At 40.4% G+C, this 17,676-nt stretch overlaps 1 protein-coding gene across 1 annotated transcript in view; it reads right to left on the reverse strand.

Moving 5' to 3' along the window:
* Positions 1-8,439: 8,439 nt before the first annotated feature.
* The window catches only part of LOC124261008 (nectin-3-like), a 38,599-nt gene continuing 29,362 nt past the window's right edge, over positions 8,440-17,676 (reverse strand). Inside the window, exons 6-9 of the mRNA XM_046695328.1 lie at positions 16,504-16,623; positions 15,683-15,704; positions 14,291-14,369; positions 8,440-13,436 (exon numbers count right to left, since the gene is read on the reverse strand). Of these exons, the coding sequence (XP_046551284.1) occupies positions 13,314-13,436; positions 14,291-14,369; positions 15,683-15,704; positions 16,504-16,623 (344 nt within the window). The 3' untranslated portion in view covers positions 8,440-13,313. The remainder of the gene's footprint in view (positions 13,437-14,290; positions 14,370-15,682; positions 15,705-16,503; positions 16,624-17,676) is intronic.

A 17,676-nucleotide genomic window follows, 5' to 3' on the forward strand; every position in this document is an offset into this window, starting at 1 on the left:
AGGCCCTACAGATAGCGCTGTTGGTCTCCTCACCCTGCCTGTCTTCAACTGCATTGCCAGCAGCGTGTTGACCCTTGTGTACCTTCACTAAAGGGATCAGCCAGGTTGATCAAAATGCGCCAAGGAAGAGCATTGCCCTTGATGTAGGTTCCCAAACTTAATGCACACTGCCTGGTTTCTGAAACAGGCTCCACCGGGATTGGTTCAACTCTTGACTGTCAAGGCATGGTAGTCTGGTAGCTGTGTGCGGTGCACCACGACACTGCTCCCCTGGAATAGCCCCTTGGCACACAACAGTCCTGAACGTTACCGGGATCTCACACCCGCCAATGGTAACTGTCCATGGTTGCATATCAATGTTTGTGCAGTGCCTGTCAGCTAAGTGAAGTCCCAGGATGAGCTGATTGCTGATTTGTGCCACCAGCACCTCCTGCCGGTACGTCTCTCCATCCATTTGGAGGCGTGCCTTACCTGTTATCGAAGCCCAAATCTCCAAAATGGGAGATTGACCACCCTCCCTGGTGTGACCGTCGGGTATCCACAGCGGCAAACATTTAACGTTCAGACCTGTGTTGCTGAGGAGAACACCATCTGCATCCTCCTTACCACAGCTCACTAGGGCGCCTTCTGCGATCATGCTTAAGCCCCCTGTTCTCGCTTTGATATTCTCTCCACAACCTCTCACAACCTCATCAGTTGTTGCTGAGGTGTCTCTGTCAGCCGTCTTTCTTTCTCCATCGTTCTCCTTCTGGTCCGCAACAATCTCATTCATCTGAGTGTCATCAAGACTCACCTCAAAAGAATCATCTGTTTGGTCGAACAGAGTGACCGGATGCTTAGGAATGTTCCCTTTTTCTGTTGCTGTGTTTGCTGATACAGCTACTTTAGGTGAAGATGATCGAGTAGCATTCCCAGCAGGAACTCCCTGTGTCGCCTGTGACTTTGCTGCCAAAGCACTTTTGGTGGGTGATCGTGTCACTTTAGCTGCTGCAGAACGCATTGATTTGTCTGCCGGAGCAACAGTCTTGATATTTGCTGGTGTAATAGGTGTAGCAAGGGCAGGAACCAAGGGTACTTCGGGGACAGTCAAACCCTCCCTCACTCCTTCATAATCTACAACATTCCCCTCATCCAAGTCTACTGAACCATCATCATCCCGAGGTCCAGGACTGCATCATCCTGAGTGTGTTCACTCATCAATCATTGTTTCCACACCTTCACTCTCAATGAGGACTTTGTACTGAAACAGTGCATTAACCAGTCTCTGCTTCCGCCATTCAGCGCGAGTTCCAGAAGTCTCTGGTAACAATAGTCAATATTATTCAATCGACTCCTGACCAAAGGACATTCACAGTACTCCTCTCCCAGACCGATGGCCTGTTTATGCAGGTTCACAATAACATTCTGATAGCTCTTGAGCTCCTCAGTCACCTCCTCATGTTTCTGGAGCGATAGAACACTGGCCTCATCCTTGCCAACGTCTTCCATGGACCCTAGTTGTAAAGTGTCCTTCATCCAAGTGTCAACCTTGCCAGAATCAGCAACGAACTGGTGGAAATCCATGATAACAAACAGTCGCTTTCTTCGTTCATCAGCGAGGTCCACCAGGCTGCGCCACTGCTGTTTGACCTCATTGATGTGTTGCTGAATCTTGTCAGCACAGAAATTGCCTGCAGCAACGAGAATGTCTCCCACTTGTAGTACTGACTGGAGATGGCTGTGACGGGCATTCATCTCATCCTCCATCGTGTCATGCTTGTTCAGCAACAGGCGAGTACTGGTGGGGTTAAGTCCAAAGTCAAGTGATGACATAAGTTGTTTCTTCTCCCTGATCCATCCTTCCTCATCTTTCATGTTCCTGTAGAGCTGCCGCTGCTTGCGATCCTCTTCCACACGAGATCGTCTCTGCTCAACAAGTTTTTTCAGTTCATCATAAGCCGATTCCAAAATAAGCATTCGCTTTTTTTCGACCACATCAGGGTCACAGAAGTCCCACAAGTCGTCTTCAGTAAAGCGGGAGGCTGAACTGTTCACAGTTTCCACCTTCTCTGCCACTACATGGATGTCTCTGCTTCCAATAGGCGTTGCTGCTGCACGAGATCCTCCACCTCCATCAGGTGCCAACCATCACCCTCAGATGTAAGCCAGGCTGTGGTCCCTTCCATCCAGTCCAAGTTGCACAGCATCTCCTGGAAGATCTTGTGCAGGCTCAGTGTCAACTCCAAATTCCTGTGACGAGTGTGAAGAAGCTCTAGCAGGTAATTCCATAGTCTCAGCTCTTCATCAGTGTCAATGTCATAGTAGTCCTCTAGTTCCATTTCTGATATTGCAGCAGTCACTGCCTGTAAAGCGCTCCACATTGGCATAGACATCGGGTCATACATGGTTCATGGTCAAATCTAGCAACAAGTGGCTCCAGTTCCTTTATTCTGATCCACTCCTCCCTCACTGCATGCACAGGCGGTAACTCGGGCGGACCTCCTGGCAGTTCTCTCATCCAGCATCTTACTCATAGGGTCATATCCTTCATTGCACTCCCCAGGTTTTGTTTTCCTGCACACAGGGGCTTCATGATGCAATCCCGCCACTTGCTCTGGTGTGGCTGGCTCCGGCTTTACGCCCTGGAACCAGCCCTCCATCCTGCCGTCACCTTGCTCCCATCTCACAATAGGGTTTGGTCCACTGTGTAATGCGTCCTCGTCCAAGAGAGACTGGGGATCGAAAGGCATACCCCTGGGGTAGGGACCATACGGACTGAACCCATACGGCGATGTCAGTGGATGTCCTGTGCTATCTAGCCGGTGAATTGCTCTCTTCACTGCCTCAGTGCTAACTTTCACTGCTGCGGAGGTGTTTTTACACAATTCTACACTGTTCATGGACATTTCACTCATCGTCCTCATCATGAAGTCCACGTTCCTTTTTTTCAAGTCCTCCATTGATCGCATCATTCTGTCCATCATGTTTACCATTCTGGTATCCTGTGAACCAAAACCGTGTGCTCCACATGCCGATTCCCATCCTGAGCTCTGTTGGGTATTACTCTCATTGGCCTGCATCTGTATATCGTCATTGTCCTCGCCCCCGGCATGCCATCCTTCTGAACCAGTGGTATCCTCTGACTCTATGTTATCTTCCAAACTATCCTGTTTGATGGGTTGGATACGGTTCTTCACCTTCCCACTTGGGGTGTAATCAAATGTTGACACTAAATCTGCATCATGATTGAATTCTTCCAAGTCCGGTATGTCATGAGCGGTAATATTAAACCCTGTTTTCCTCATTGTCACTAATGATTTCACTTGACTTGGAGACAGTCCTCTCTCCTTCAAATCCTTCGCGGTTGAAAGATTTACATAAATGGGTTGTTGAGCCATAGTGTATAGCCTATAAAGTCCAGTTTCTAGCACTCACGCTTTAATATTTCCGTGAATAGTCCTTCCGTGAATAATCTTTCCGTGAATAGTCCTTCCGTGAATAATCTTTCCGTGAATATTACTCCCCCATAAAACACAATATGAGTGTCCGAGCTCCCGTCAATGGAATTCACAAAAATTAGTGTTTTACGGCTATCCGCTGTTCGTTTGCACTCCCGGAACAACGCATCACATCCCTCGAATGTAAACACTGCTACTTCCTTCTTGACATGCGCAGACAGTTCACAAGAGTAACACAGTGCATAACATCAATAAAGTCATACAACATCCAAAATTTGTCCAGCACACGATGAATGTTCAATAATCCGGCCCCTGAGAACTTTAGAAACCTAACAAAATCTTAGAAAGTTAGATAGCACAGTATGCCAGCCAGGTTGGCTGGAGCACCAGTCGGGTGCGCCGACCCACGTGACCTGCACGTGAGCCGACTCAAGTTGAAAAAACTTATATTAATCTATTTTGTAGAAGATTTCCTCAAGCTAACCTTCCGAGAACGCCCCGGAATAACTTTAAAAATATCCTAAACAGCAGTACGCTGGCTGACACACAGTCCTACGACACGTATGTCGCAGACTACGCTCTCTCCCCAATAGCGGGAAAACTGAAAACTACGCTGCGATCTCCCGAGGTAGAAAAACGGAAATTCCCACCCAGGAACGGTGTTCGCGGCGTCACTGTAGTGAAAACTCGTTCACCATTACGGCGGAACACCTATGGAGTTAGCTATGGCTCGCACTCTGCGGTAATATAGCCCTAACCTAAGGATTTATGTAGACCCCAGATAAGGCGTTGTGTACTCACAGAATGGCTGGCATAGACTCGCTGTTTTTCCGGCTGTTCCTATCACCTCCCGACACCGGTCATTACCACTATACTATCGTGTAAAAAGGTGACTGCTACACATACACTCTCCAACTAAGCGTCTAATTCACGAGTCAGCGTTTTAACAATTAATCCATTTTTGGAGATGTCAATGGTAAAATGTGAAATATCATTACATATTTGTAACATATTGAAATATTTATTATGTTTGATATGATCTCCACTTGCTTCGCGGAGTCCTCTCCGTGCTGGGGCAAGATGAAATGTGCTATCTCCCTATTCAAAAGATTCTTAGTCATCATGAGGAACAATCTATGAAGAATATGTGAAATGTTATCATGAACGATTTATAAACAAATGGTAGTGTTTTAATGCACCCCGGGTAAAATATGTTTTTTCTGTGTTCTCATTGAACTGATATTGTTTTGCTGTGAAAAAAATCCACGGTAACGTATGCAGCGTACATAAAATCTAATCGTGAGGCGTTCAGAAGTATATTATTTCATTTTAACCTGTTATTGTTATATTCCTGTTTCTGACGTGGAATAATCAAAAGTTTTCTTGTGTCATTTTTCACGGCCGTTGTGGAAATGCTCGTCCTGATGTGATAAAGAATACTTTACCGTTGTCACAAAACAATCTGATTATATAGTTTGATCTTTCTTCATCTACATGCATTAATAAATGGTTTCCGAAGCAAAGTTGTTCGATCTACATTATAAAGCGCGTACCATGTGACAAGATTTTAAAACTTCATAAAATAAAGGGCCCGTGAAGATCCGGGGTAGAATAGGTCTTCAGCAACCCACGCTTGCCACAAAAGGCGACTATGCTTGTCGTAAGAGGCGACTAACGGGATCGGGTGGTCAGGCTCGCTGACTTGGTTGACACATGTCATCGGTTCCCAAGTGCGCAGATCGATGCTCATGCTGTTGATCACTGGATTGTCTGGTCCAGACTCGATTATTTACAGACCGCCGCTATATAGCTGGAATATTGCTGAGTGTGGCGTAAAACTAAACTCACTCACTCACTCACTCACTCATAAAATAAAGTACACAATTAGTGTATTTAACTGATGTTTCTCTCCCACCCGCTCTCTTTCGTTGGAGATTTAAAACGCGTATAACAAATACGGATGGCCCAAATGTGATGTCCATTCATTTTAATAATTATATTCTTGTCATTCGGTAACAAATATGATTTTCTGTAACTGTACTTAATATTGTTTTATTTCTTTTCTACAATCGTTACTGCTACGTAGGTCAAACTCCCTAACTTGGTTGACACATGTCATCGTATCCCAACTGCGTAGATCGATGCTTATGCTGTTGATCACTGGATTGTCTGGTCCAGACTCGATTGTTTACGGACCGCCTTCACATAGTTTGAATATTGCTGAGTGTGGCGTTCTACAACAACCAAACAAACCAAACACCTATCTCAGACTCGTACTTGTCATGCGAAAAGAGACGCTTGTTTAGACAGTCACGCGTACACGTGATCCAATCTTAAGAAGTCTAACGTTCAATGCCTTACAGTACTAAATTTTGCGGAGTGCAGCGTTACGAAATACACAAGCAAGTTTTGTAGTTTCCTTATCCATCAAAACCGCCTCCGTGGTGTAGTGGTTAGAGCGTCCGCCCGGAGAGCGGAAGGTCGCGGGTTCAATCCCCGACAGCGGCATACAGAAAGACGTTAAAATATGGTTCTTGTTGGTCCCTGCCTGGCGCTCGGCATTAATGGGTACAAAAAGGACTGGTCGGCTCGGAGTCAGTTTAATATGTCTGAGTGGGATATTCATGCTTCAATGCGGCATGGTATCTCAGTGGGCTAGCACTATGAAACCAGCTTCAGTCTGGGCTAGTACAAGCAGCTGCACATACACATACACACGCATGCACGTCGTCATATGAGCGAAATATTCTCAAGCACGACGTTAAACCAAATTTCACCTCACCTCACCTTATCCATCAAAGATGGCACGATAGAGTATATGGATTTAAACTATGGCTCTGACTTTAAGCAAGTCAGGCTCCGGTTGGTCGAATCCGTAAGTCGATAAATATCAGTGCTGCTTTAGCTACTTTGATTACATGTTATATAGATGAATAGAAATTGCGAAGGGCTTTCTCCTTATCAAAAGACTCACCATTGCCCATTCGGAGATTGCAACCATCAAAGAGCAGATGTAACTGCATTTACCGACGTTTCACTGTACTACGAATGGCAATTATCTTTCCATGCGGGCGTAAAATCTCACACAAGGCCTGTCAGTTGACGAATGAGGAAAGTTTGGTCAGGTTCCAGTAATCGGTTTCCCTGTTCGACAGTAGAGTGATTATGATCTGTATAAGAGATTCCAGTATGAGTTGATCTGTATATGAGATTCTGTATAAGAGATTCCAGTATGAGTTGATCTGTATAAGAGATTCCAGTATGAGTTGATCTGTATAAGAGATTCCAGTATGAGTTGATCTGTATAAGAGATTCCAGTATGAGTTGATCTGTATAAGAGATTCCAGTATGAGTTGATCTGTATAAGAGATTCCAGTATGAGTTGATCTGTATACGAGATTCCAGTATGAGTTGATCTGTATAAGAGATTCCAGTATGAGTTGATCTGTATAAGAGATTCCAATATGAGTTGATCTGTATAAGAGATTCCAGTATGAAACACCCAAAGGTCAGAATCAGTGGATCACTGTCATTATAACCTGTCACTGCTAGATTGTTGTCCTATCAATAAGACCTTGCTTCTCAGGTCTTGTCTTGTGAGTCACTTTGTTACCAGGATGTGTTTGTGTTTAGTGAGAGACACCTTGTTTTGTGGGACATTTTGTTGGTGACAGGGTCCTGTGTTGTGAAAGGATTGTTACTGACGTGCTGTCAGAACTGAGCCACAGCTTGTTTTGAGGGACAATTTGTTACTGACATGCTGTGAGAAGTGAAAGACACCTTGTTTTGTAGAACAATCTGTTACTTTGGTGTGTCATGTAGTGAGACACACCTTGTTTGGGGGCACAGTTTGTTACTAGCATGTCATGTAGTGAGACACACCTTGTTTTGAGGGACAATTTGTTACTGACGTGTCATGTATTGAGACACACCTTGTTTTGGGGACAATTTGTTACTGGTCTGTCATGTAGTGAGACACACCTTGTTTTGAGAGACAATTTGTTACTGGCGTGTCATGTAGTGAGACACACCTTGTTTTGGGGGACATTTGTAGTGAGACACACCTTGTTTTGGGGGACAATTTGTTACTAGCATGTCATGTAGTGAGACACACCTTGTTTTCGGGGACAATTTGTTACTGGTCTGTCATGTAGTGAGACACACCTTGTGACACTTGTTTCTCCCATGTTTCCTGCGAGTGAGACACCTGTTTTCACTTGTCCTGTTTGATCAGGGTTTCTCATGTGTGTCCTGTTAGGTGAGACATCTAGTTTCTCATGTGTGTCCTGTTAGGTGAGACATCTAGTTTCTCGTGTGTGTCCTGTTAGGTGAGACATCTAGTTTCTCATGTGTGTCCTGTTAGGTGAGACATCTAGTTTCTCGTGTGTGTCCTGTTAGGTGAGACATCTAGTTTCTCATGTGTGTCCTGTTAGGTGAGACATCTAGTTTCTCATGTGTGTCCTGTTAGGTGAGACATCTAGTTTCTCGTGTGTGTCCTGTTAGGTGAGACATCTAGTTTCTCATGTGTGTCCTGTTAGGTGAGACATCTAGTTTCTCATGTGTGTCCTGTTAGGTGAGACATCTAGTTTCTCATGTGTGTCCTGTTAGGTGAGACATCTAGTTTCTCATGCCTTATTTGGTCAGACATTATGTTTCTCCAATGAGTCCTGCAAGTAAGACACCTTGTTTCTCATGTGTCAAGTTGGGTGAGACACATCTTATTTCTCTAAAGTGCCCATGTTTCTGTCACATTTTGTTTTGTCAAACATCTTGAGTCTCACATATGCCCTGTTTGGTGGGGCAACTTGGCCCTGTTTGGTAAGATCTCACTTCTTGTTTGAGCCCAGTTATCCGGACTCCTTGTTTCACAAACAGTGTGTTTCTCACAAGACACCTTAACAGACACCTTGTTTCTTGTAAACTGTTAACATTTGTTAACAGCTGAAAATGATCACATATTACAAACAAATAACCAAAATACACACCCATCTAAAACAAAGAGTTATTATAAATTTGTTTTATTTGTTCTTTACAGTGATCGATCATGCTAGCAATACAATAAAATATGCTCTGAGATAATAATCTAATATGACCTATGTACAATCTAATCATGATGTAATTACAAATGAATCAGAAATAAGCAATTATGACCAGGAATCATCCTCAAATCACAGGGGTATGTACATCAACACCTTACCCTTCAGTACACACAGCTTAAATGTCCAGGGTACCAGAAGAACGACTGGAGCAAAAAGTCAGACAAAAAAAATAAAATAATTTTTTTAAAATGTTATCATTTGCCAAATTTGATATATACACAAAAACTACATGATTAACAAAATCTGATTCTTTTAAAAAAATAATCAAGATTGATACTAAAACAGTACAGCTTCTGGCCACCTAAAAACTGATAAAACTGTAAAAATCATCTCTAAAATTTTGTTTAGATGTTTAGGTTTATCTTGTGCACAGCAAGAAGTAAGAGTTAACCCAACGGAGCCAACTAGTTAACAAAAAACCTGTGACCTAAACCACACAACAAAAACTCTTGAACCCAACATTAAGAGTACAGGCTGTCTTACTTTTGGAGGCACTTTCTGGAGGCTTGATGAAAACACCTGAGACTAGAGGATGTCAAATGAAATAACAATAGATGACAATGATGACGACAACAGTGGGATGACAATGATGACAATGTGATGACAATATTGGATGACATGCAAGTAAAACACCACTACAGGTAAAGGGACAAACAACAAAACCAACATTCATGCATACAGATGAGCCACTTGTACACTCATCAGAAACCTTTATCACCGTACGGTCTTCTAGACACATGTCTAAATAAATCCAGGCAGCTGATGTGGTGTGCAGCTTCAAAAAATAATATAACTATATTATATAATACACTCAATACAATTCTTAAAATCAAACAGATAAGAACAAATTTCAACATACTTTCCAAGAAGTGCTGATTTTCATTATCGTTAAAAGATTTGACAAATGAACATCAAACATATAAAATCTTACAAAACCATCATGAGATGACATGATGCTCTCAAATTTAGCTCCAATAACTCAAACTAACCTAAATTAACTCTGAACAGAATTACAAATAGTAACAAAGCAAAATATAAATTATATACTTTACTTTAAATCTGACATAGGAGCTGGGTGCAATCTAGTAGCGCCGAGCCAGAACAAAGCAGAAGGTGGTGGCCAGAACTATGTGAAGTTTTACTGTACACTGTGATGAGATCATACAACTAGGTCTGATAATATGCAAGATCTTAAAACGACTGATTGTGTAACCACCACTTACCCAGATACAACTTGGGAATAAATATCAAGACTATACCAATTTGAAGATGTAGAAAACCCTTTGTCTCACAAACCGAGTATGAAAACGTGCGAGAACTGAGTTTGGTCAGTATGATCACAGTAAGACACCAAGATCCATTTTAACCTCCGAAGAAGCCAAAATGTTGATTTCATATAAAAAATACTAGCAGCGTAATAGCCACTGTGTCACTCATGGGATTGTCTCCCTTGATAATGTGAATCATGTGTGAATCAGAGAAATGTGAAACACACATTCAGTCATGAGAGAAATGTGAAACACATTCACAATATTGAAAGAAATGTGAAACACATTCACAATCATGAAAGAAATGTGAAACACAGTCACAATCATGAAAAAAATGTGAAACATGTATATTCACAATCAGTACAATGTGCCGATGATCTATCCAAATGAGAAGATATGAATGTAGAATCAATCATCAGCAATACATATAGTAGGCAAAATGTGTATAGGATCCTCTTGCAAGGACACAGTTTGTAATATACAGAATACATGAGATGGAAATTTCTTCTGAAATTGGAAAGACTACTAGTCACTTATTTCAAATTAATGAGCTTAGGAAAGCCTATAGCGTATTTTCATAATTTTGTATATCTAATCCTGAATAAGTTTCCATTTTCTCACTCTTTTTAGTCAAAATTTGTTATAACTTCAATTTCAAGAACTTTAATGCAAGATTGCTTTCTGCATATAGGCATTTAGCAAAGAAGACATGTAAAAGAATTAAAGAAGAAATGTGCATTTCCTCATGAAAATGAAATAGGCTCTGAAGCATGCTTAAAACTGTATAACAATAACATGTAGCAGTATTTCAAAGTATCAGTTCACAACCTCATTAAAGCAATCTGATGGGCAGAACATACTAAAACTGTTCGTTCTCAATCAGCATTATTATCATAACACTCTATCTATTGCATTCTATATCTAGCTAAACAAAGATATATCTTTTGGTTGGTTTCACAGCCGATGTGAGAAAATAATATCAATGGCTGAGATTAGATCTCATCTACAGCAACCTTAACTGAAATCATGTAACTATCAAGGTCTTTCTTTTCATGAAAAAAATATAATAGTTTCTATTATGTTTAGCAAAGTTATAAAAAAAGACATCAAGAGGGTATCATTCTCTAAACATAATGAAGAGCTCTATCAAAGCTGTATTAAAACTGATCAAGTTCCATAGAACACTGAATAAAATGACAGATCGTTATAGACACCAAATACAGAATGAGATCCAGTTTAAAGGACAGCTATAAACACACATTCAAGGACAGTCTAAACTGAAACTGGCCATCAGAGCTAATTAAGTATCTTGACGTTTCATCTTAGTAACAGAATCTAAGTTACTATGACAACTGATAAACTGAATACAATATCCAACTGACCTTTAGCAGACTTGAGTAAAGAGCATGACAATAGTCTATGTTATTTACAAACACAAAAAACACGACACATCAGATGTGGTGAAATATGACTGTGTAGAATATTGGTTGAGATTATAAGGAAGTGAAATGTTTTATTCGTGATGAATCAATCATGAGTCTTAAAAAGTGCGTGAAACAAAACATTACAATGTCACACGTAAAAATACATTTTGATTTCAAAGGATTCTCTGATATTAAGACAACAAAGTATGTCCAAACCTAGAACACACTATCAAACATCACACTACCCCTATTCAAGGTTCAACAGATCGGATTAATGGCGTTAGTATCGCCATGGTAATAAAAGACTGAGCATGATGGCAACACAATGTCTTTGGTTAAAATAGGGAGATTGAAATAAACATATTAAGGAACTGACCATCTGATGTCCTAGGGTTGGGGGCTGGGATTTTATTACAAAAATATATTGTCCCCTGAAAATGATTTTCCATATACTTCAATCTTTAAACTGTAAGTAAAAACATACATTCTTGACACAAAACAACATATTGTTGATAAAAGCCTTTGTAAAAAAAAGTTCATTAAAACAATCTTTCAATTTGTTAAAATGGTCAGTCCCTAACACCGAGCAATGACATGTAAAATGCAGTCCTGAAGACGTCCACTTGAAGTCAAGTCTGTAATATTTTACATAAAATAATAGCATGGTTGATATCAGAATAACTGCCTTTGTAAATCTTGTCTTGAGCTGTTGGTATGGTCTTACATACAATGATGTTCCTGTCCAGTTTCAATCAATTATAAATATTAACAAGACTCAGAATCTTTCAACAGAGGAATCGTGCTTTCACGCTGGCCTTTTAAAGTATTTTCTCATCTTTGTTGAAAAAAGGAAAATAAAAGAATGTCACTGCAATTTAAGGGTAGGAAGAAAAACTTTGGGAAGGTAAAAAAGTCTCTAGATCTCTAAGGCCTCAAAAGGCAAATACTAAGTAACTTTCTTAATACAAATTTGCCAAATGCAAACTTGATAGAACACATTTAACTCATAGTTCTGTGTTAAAACAAAGCACAATTCTGTCTTCTAAACCTCTGCTCATAACAAGCCAGTCTGTAGTGTCTCAGTTTCAAGTGGCTAAATATGTCATTTAAATCTGTAGTGTCTCAATTTCACATAATCATTTCACCAACATTGAAATTTGCCATGACAATATATCAGGGGTGGGAGAAGAAATAACAAATGTTTCAGATTTGCAAATTAAAAAAATAAATCACTTCCTGCTAGTTGGACTTAATTCGACTTAATTAATTTGGTTTGAAAACCACAGGTAGCCAAGTGTATCATCAAGTTTCCATTTAAAACAAATTCTCACTGAAGACAAATTAACTACAAATACTTGAATACAAATCACAGAGTCCGATACAAAAGCCACAGTTGGAATCAGTGTGCAAGGATTGGTCACCTTAGACCTGGAACAATGTCACAAGAGGACACATGCTTCAAGATCTAGACCACGAGGAAAACAGTGGTCCTCATCATGCCTTGTCGCTTCTCCACAGGTCAGTACATCATTTTCCATCTTTTGGCAAATCCCTTGTGATAGCTCCAGCTTCTGTATCCACGCGAGAAAGCAATGGTTTTCGAAACTTCAGTAAAATGTTTCTCATGAAAAGCAGGAATTTTCAAAGGCATATATTCATTTGGGTAAAATCATTCGAAGAGTCACTCTGCAGGAACTGTAGTATTGCAGAATGTCTATGATCACACTGTAATGACTCACAAGATTCTATATCTCTGTGGACAAATGTTCCGGGTAATGGTAATCTGTATAGCTGGACATTCACAGTCTATGAAACACTCAAAGAAAATCATCCTTTGTTTATCTCCATCACTCCATGTTTCAACAAACGCTGATCGAGAAAATCACCTTTGTTGTTTTTGCGCATTTTTTCATTTTTTAAGTAACACAAACCATACATAGCACTGACTGATGATCATGCACATCGTGTGTGGTAACGTATCTCAATATACATGATATCTCTTAACAAGTGATATTGTTCATATGGCAATGAACATGACATCTGATAACGCTCATATCACCATGCAGGAAATTGACACTTCCTTCATCAGACTTGGGGCATGGAAACGTCCGCATAATCCGTCATGGTGTCGGCCAGGGCCACTGGTTTCCGACTCCGAGGCTTTGTGTCGAATTGCAAGTCTGCATAGTTCAGAGCATCCTCATTTTTCTGATTTAACAAAAATAAAACAGCGTTAATACATATTGTATAAAACAACTTACTTGGCACATGATCAAACATCTCATGCACAAATCATGTGAATGATCCTAGTTTCAATTTAAAAGAAAAATTGATAGACAAGTGAGTTTGTTCAAAATTGCCTCTGTTCACCCAGCAGAAAATGAGTACCAGGTGAGATAAGATATGTGACCATTAACCTTCTAGCGCTTCACAGGCAGCTTGGGTTATGCGGGTTGATAATAATCAGATTGTGCCCTTTGAGCAGGATATGAAGTCTGGAAAGGCGATAATAAATATTCTTCTTCTTATTATGAATAAAATCCACATTTCTAACAAGAAGTGAGTGAGTGAGTGAGTTAAGTTTCACGCTGCTTTTAGCAATATTCCAGCAATATTACGGCAGGGGACACCAGAAATGGGCTTCATACATTGTACACATGTGGGGAATCAAACACGGGTCTTCGGCGAGACGAGCGAACGCTTTAACCACTAGGCTACCCACTGCACCCAGAACCAACAAGAAGTATTTTCTGTGAAGTGTTGATGATTGTGTCTAATTACCACCTGAAGGGAACTAAACTTTGGTCAACTGGCGGTTTTAGTGGTTGGTGACCGTAATTCTGCATTGACTGACATCAGATGATATCACAGACCAAAGAATATCTAAAGTATATTTATGTTCAGGGTGTAGTCAGGCCAGAAGATCAAGGCCTAATATCCAGGGCCTATTCAAGGCACCACTATTCAAGGGACTCTAGAAATCAACTGGATTCCAAAAACATCTGTCTCTCTTTGTTTAATTTCCTGCCCATCTCTTTTTGTCAGTGAGAAAGTTTACTCACATTATTGTACTGGTTGTATTTCTTGGGATCATTCGTGACCAGGTCTGGTTTTGTGCTGTATATCGACATATTCTGGTTGCTGTAAAGAGACAGATTGGATATTGATAAACACTGAAACTCAAATCTATGTATCACATTTCTTGAATAGTGAAAAGAATAACTCAATAAACAACAAAAACAAAGATGATGCAACTAAGGCTGTTACGATTCACTCACATATTCGGAGAATCAAACTGTAGCCCTTCATGAATTCAATTCGTAATTCATGGTCACCAGAAACGAATATTAATGAATATTTACGATTTTCTTAAGGGAGCATGTTTTACTTGAACCCTTATGTCCTTTCCAAAGTGAGATATGCAAGAATGGAACATGTACTGGCAATGCAGTAGCGCAAGTCATGTTAGTTTGCCAAGACTGCACATGGTACTGTCGATTATAACTATTACATACCAAATTTGAGTGTCATGAGATCACTGATTATTGCTGTGACAAATCGAAACTGTCAACATGGGCGTTCCAAATTGTACATCAATCACTTAACTACAATATTGTATTCGTGAATAATTATTCGTATTCGTTACCCAATATCCATGCTATATACGTATCATATTCGCCACATAGTGTATCCGCATATATTTATATATTATGGCTGCATTTCAGAACATTAAAAATATTTTTAAAATTGGGTACTGTGTGAGCATATTATATTTCGCAGATGAATAGAGAAAACTCTTTGGAATAATCTCCCTTCCACCGTGTCGTTTTCTAGGTAATGGTATACATACTATTCTGTTGACCCTTGAAGCAGAGTTACAAAGTATCTACCAGAAATATAACTTATTCACATAAATGTACCTTCAATGAAATGTTTAATTCATAAAAATAAAGTCAGATACGGTCAAACACTGCCATGTTGTATTTCAATTTACAACTGTTTTTAAATATTCATATTCTTTCATTATCATTTTTTTTTCAGTTGTGTTGAACTTAGTGCACTGGAAGTATTTATGTACGTTCCCCTCAACTTTTGTTTGACTGTACTTCCATGCCATATTTGTATTTTTCGACAATTTACATCTGGCCCCGATTTCTCGAAACAAACTTAAGTCTGAGTTTTGACTTAAGTAAGAGTTTTGACTCAAATTTGAGAAAAGGCAGGAAAATGCATTTCCCAGAATGAACTGAAATCGATATTACACTCAAACATAGTTGACAATTTGAGTTGGGTAGATCGGCTACTTAAATTGTTTGGCCTTTTTTTTTTTTTTAAATGCAGTTGAGTTAAGAAATCAGCTGTTTCAAATTGTCAAACTCAATTTAAAATTTGAGTAAAACTTATATTTTTTCGAGAAATCAGGGCCTGGAGTTCTATTAATCACTTCTACTTACTTGTACGGTTTTTCCGATGGTTCTGTAAATGAGATAAAAACAGAATGTGAGACACAGGAAAATACGTCATGTAATCAGTGAGTGAGTGAGTTTTGGTTTTACACCGCTTTTAGCAATGTTCCAGCACTATCACGTCGGGGGACACCAGAAATGGGCTACACATTGTATCCATGTGAGAATCGAACCTGGGTTTTCGGAGTGACGAGCAAACACTTGAACCACTGGGCTACCCCACCGCCCCACATGTAATCAGTCACTGGAGAACATTTCAAACACATGATCAACATGAATTCTGACTATGCAAATATTGTACTGTTGTCTTGTTTTTGTTAGCTGCTTACAACGGCACACATCAACATATGTCAGAACCAGGGAATCCGATGACTGACATAATGCGCATCCATCCATAAAACTGGAATATGTTGGCATCCAGTCAAATCACCAGGTAATACCACCTGATCCAGTTTGTCAACTCTTATAGTCCATTTGATTTCATTTTAGACCGATGAATTGCTCTCAAACACAAAATTGCAACAAAACCAAATTTTGCACAGTCACATGAAATCGAGAGACCAACACTGATGATTCACAAAACCAAATTTTGCACAGTCACATAAAATCGAGAGACCAACTCTGATGATTTGTCTCATAATTTTGGAAACCCGAATAAAAATGTTGTTTAACAAACACTCATTATTTTGTTGTCACTTTTCACTATTTCTTATGAGGGGGGACCACTTGCTGGTAGGACAGCCAGGTGTGCTAACACCTGGTGGGAAAACTGACTTAAAGTGAGGGTTGTTATCCGTCACAACACAGACCTTCAATGTGATTCTTTGCCTGTTTTCTCCTGTACAAGAAGACACCAACAATGATGCCGACGATGAGCAACACCCCAACCACGACGCACACGGCAATGATGACAGTATTGTCACTGTCGCCTGAAACACAAGGTAGATATGTACAATACAACATTGTCTTCATAGTCTTTGTGTTGCACAGATAGAATATGTCGAAACAAGGTTTGTAAAACTGCAATAATAAACAGGTGAATGAAACTTGCAACTAGATAGAACAATAAAGGCATGCAGCTTCCTTGTTGGTACAGAAATGAAGAGACACATGCCGTCGATCACTTATAGGACAACACTAATTTAGAATAAACTTTGAGTCCCAATGACAGCGTTAAATGTGTCTTTTTGTACATGGATATCAACATTATCTAGCTCTTGACACTACCTCAAGTTCAGGGAAGCATATGCCAGTGGAAGGAGTAAACCTTTTGGGGTGGACATGCTACACCATTGGACTTTTTGTTTTCACTAACTTTCTGGGGTGAGGGCTAGATGGGGTGGGTGTTAAAGGAGGCCTTGGTGGGGTTATGTGGGTTCAGGTGAGGTGGGCTGGGGTTGGGTGGGTTGGGCTGGAGTTATGGGAGATGGGGTTAGGTGGGATGGGTGAGGTTTAGTGGGGGTAGGGATGGATTTAGTGGGATGGGAAGGAGTAAAGTGGGATAGCATTATGGGAAGTGGTGTCAAAAGGAAAGGGCCAGGTTAACTGAGGCTGGATGAAGAAAATTCAAGAGGCTGTCAAGATACAGCTGGTGGGATGGGCAGACCGTAGTGGGTCTACAGGTAAAATGAAAAGGGTGGGGTTGAGAGCTGTCTGGTGTTGATAAGGTAGGCAGGTGTGGACTCTGATGTTGCTGTGAGGATTGCCTTTTTCTACACTGCTACTGATGCAAACAAACCTCCATGCAAACATGCAACAGAACAGTCATAATAACACACATCACAGTAGCTGACATCCAACCATATCTCACTCGATGCAAACACATGAAGATATTTTTCAGTTTGGACATTAGTGAGTGAGTGAGTGAGTGAGTTTGGTTTTACGCCGCTTTAAGCAATATTCCAGCAATATCACGACAGGGACACCAGAAATGGGCTTTTGGACATTAGTGAAGTAGCAGGCATTCACCATGTGAAAATCAT

This window comes from Haliotis rubra, unplaced genomic scaffold, assembly GCF_003918875.1.
Source record: "Haliotis rubra isolate DU_JTF1 unplaced genomic scaffold, ASM391887v1 Scf784, whole genome shotgun sequence".
In the NCBI taxonomy this organism is placed as follows: domain Eukaryota; kingdom Metazoa; phylum Mollusca; class Gastropoda; order Lepetellida; family Haliotidae; genus Haliotis; species Haliotis rubra.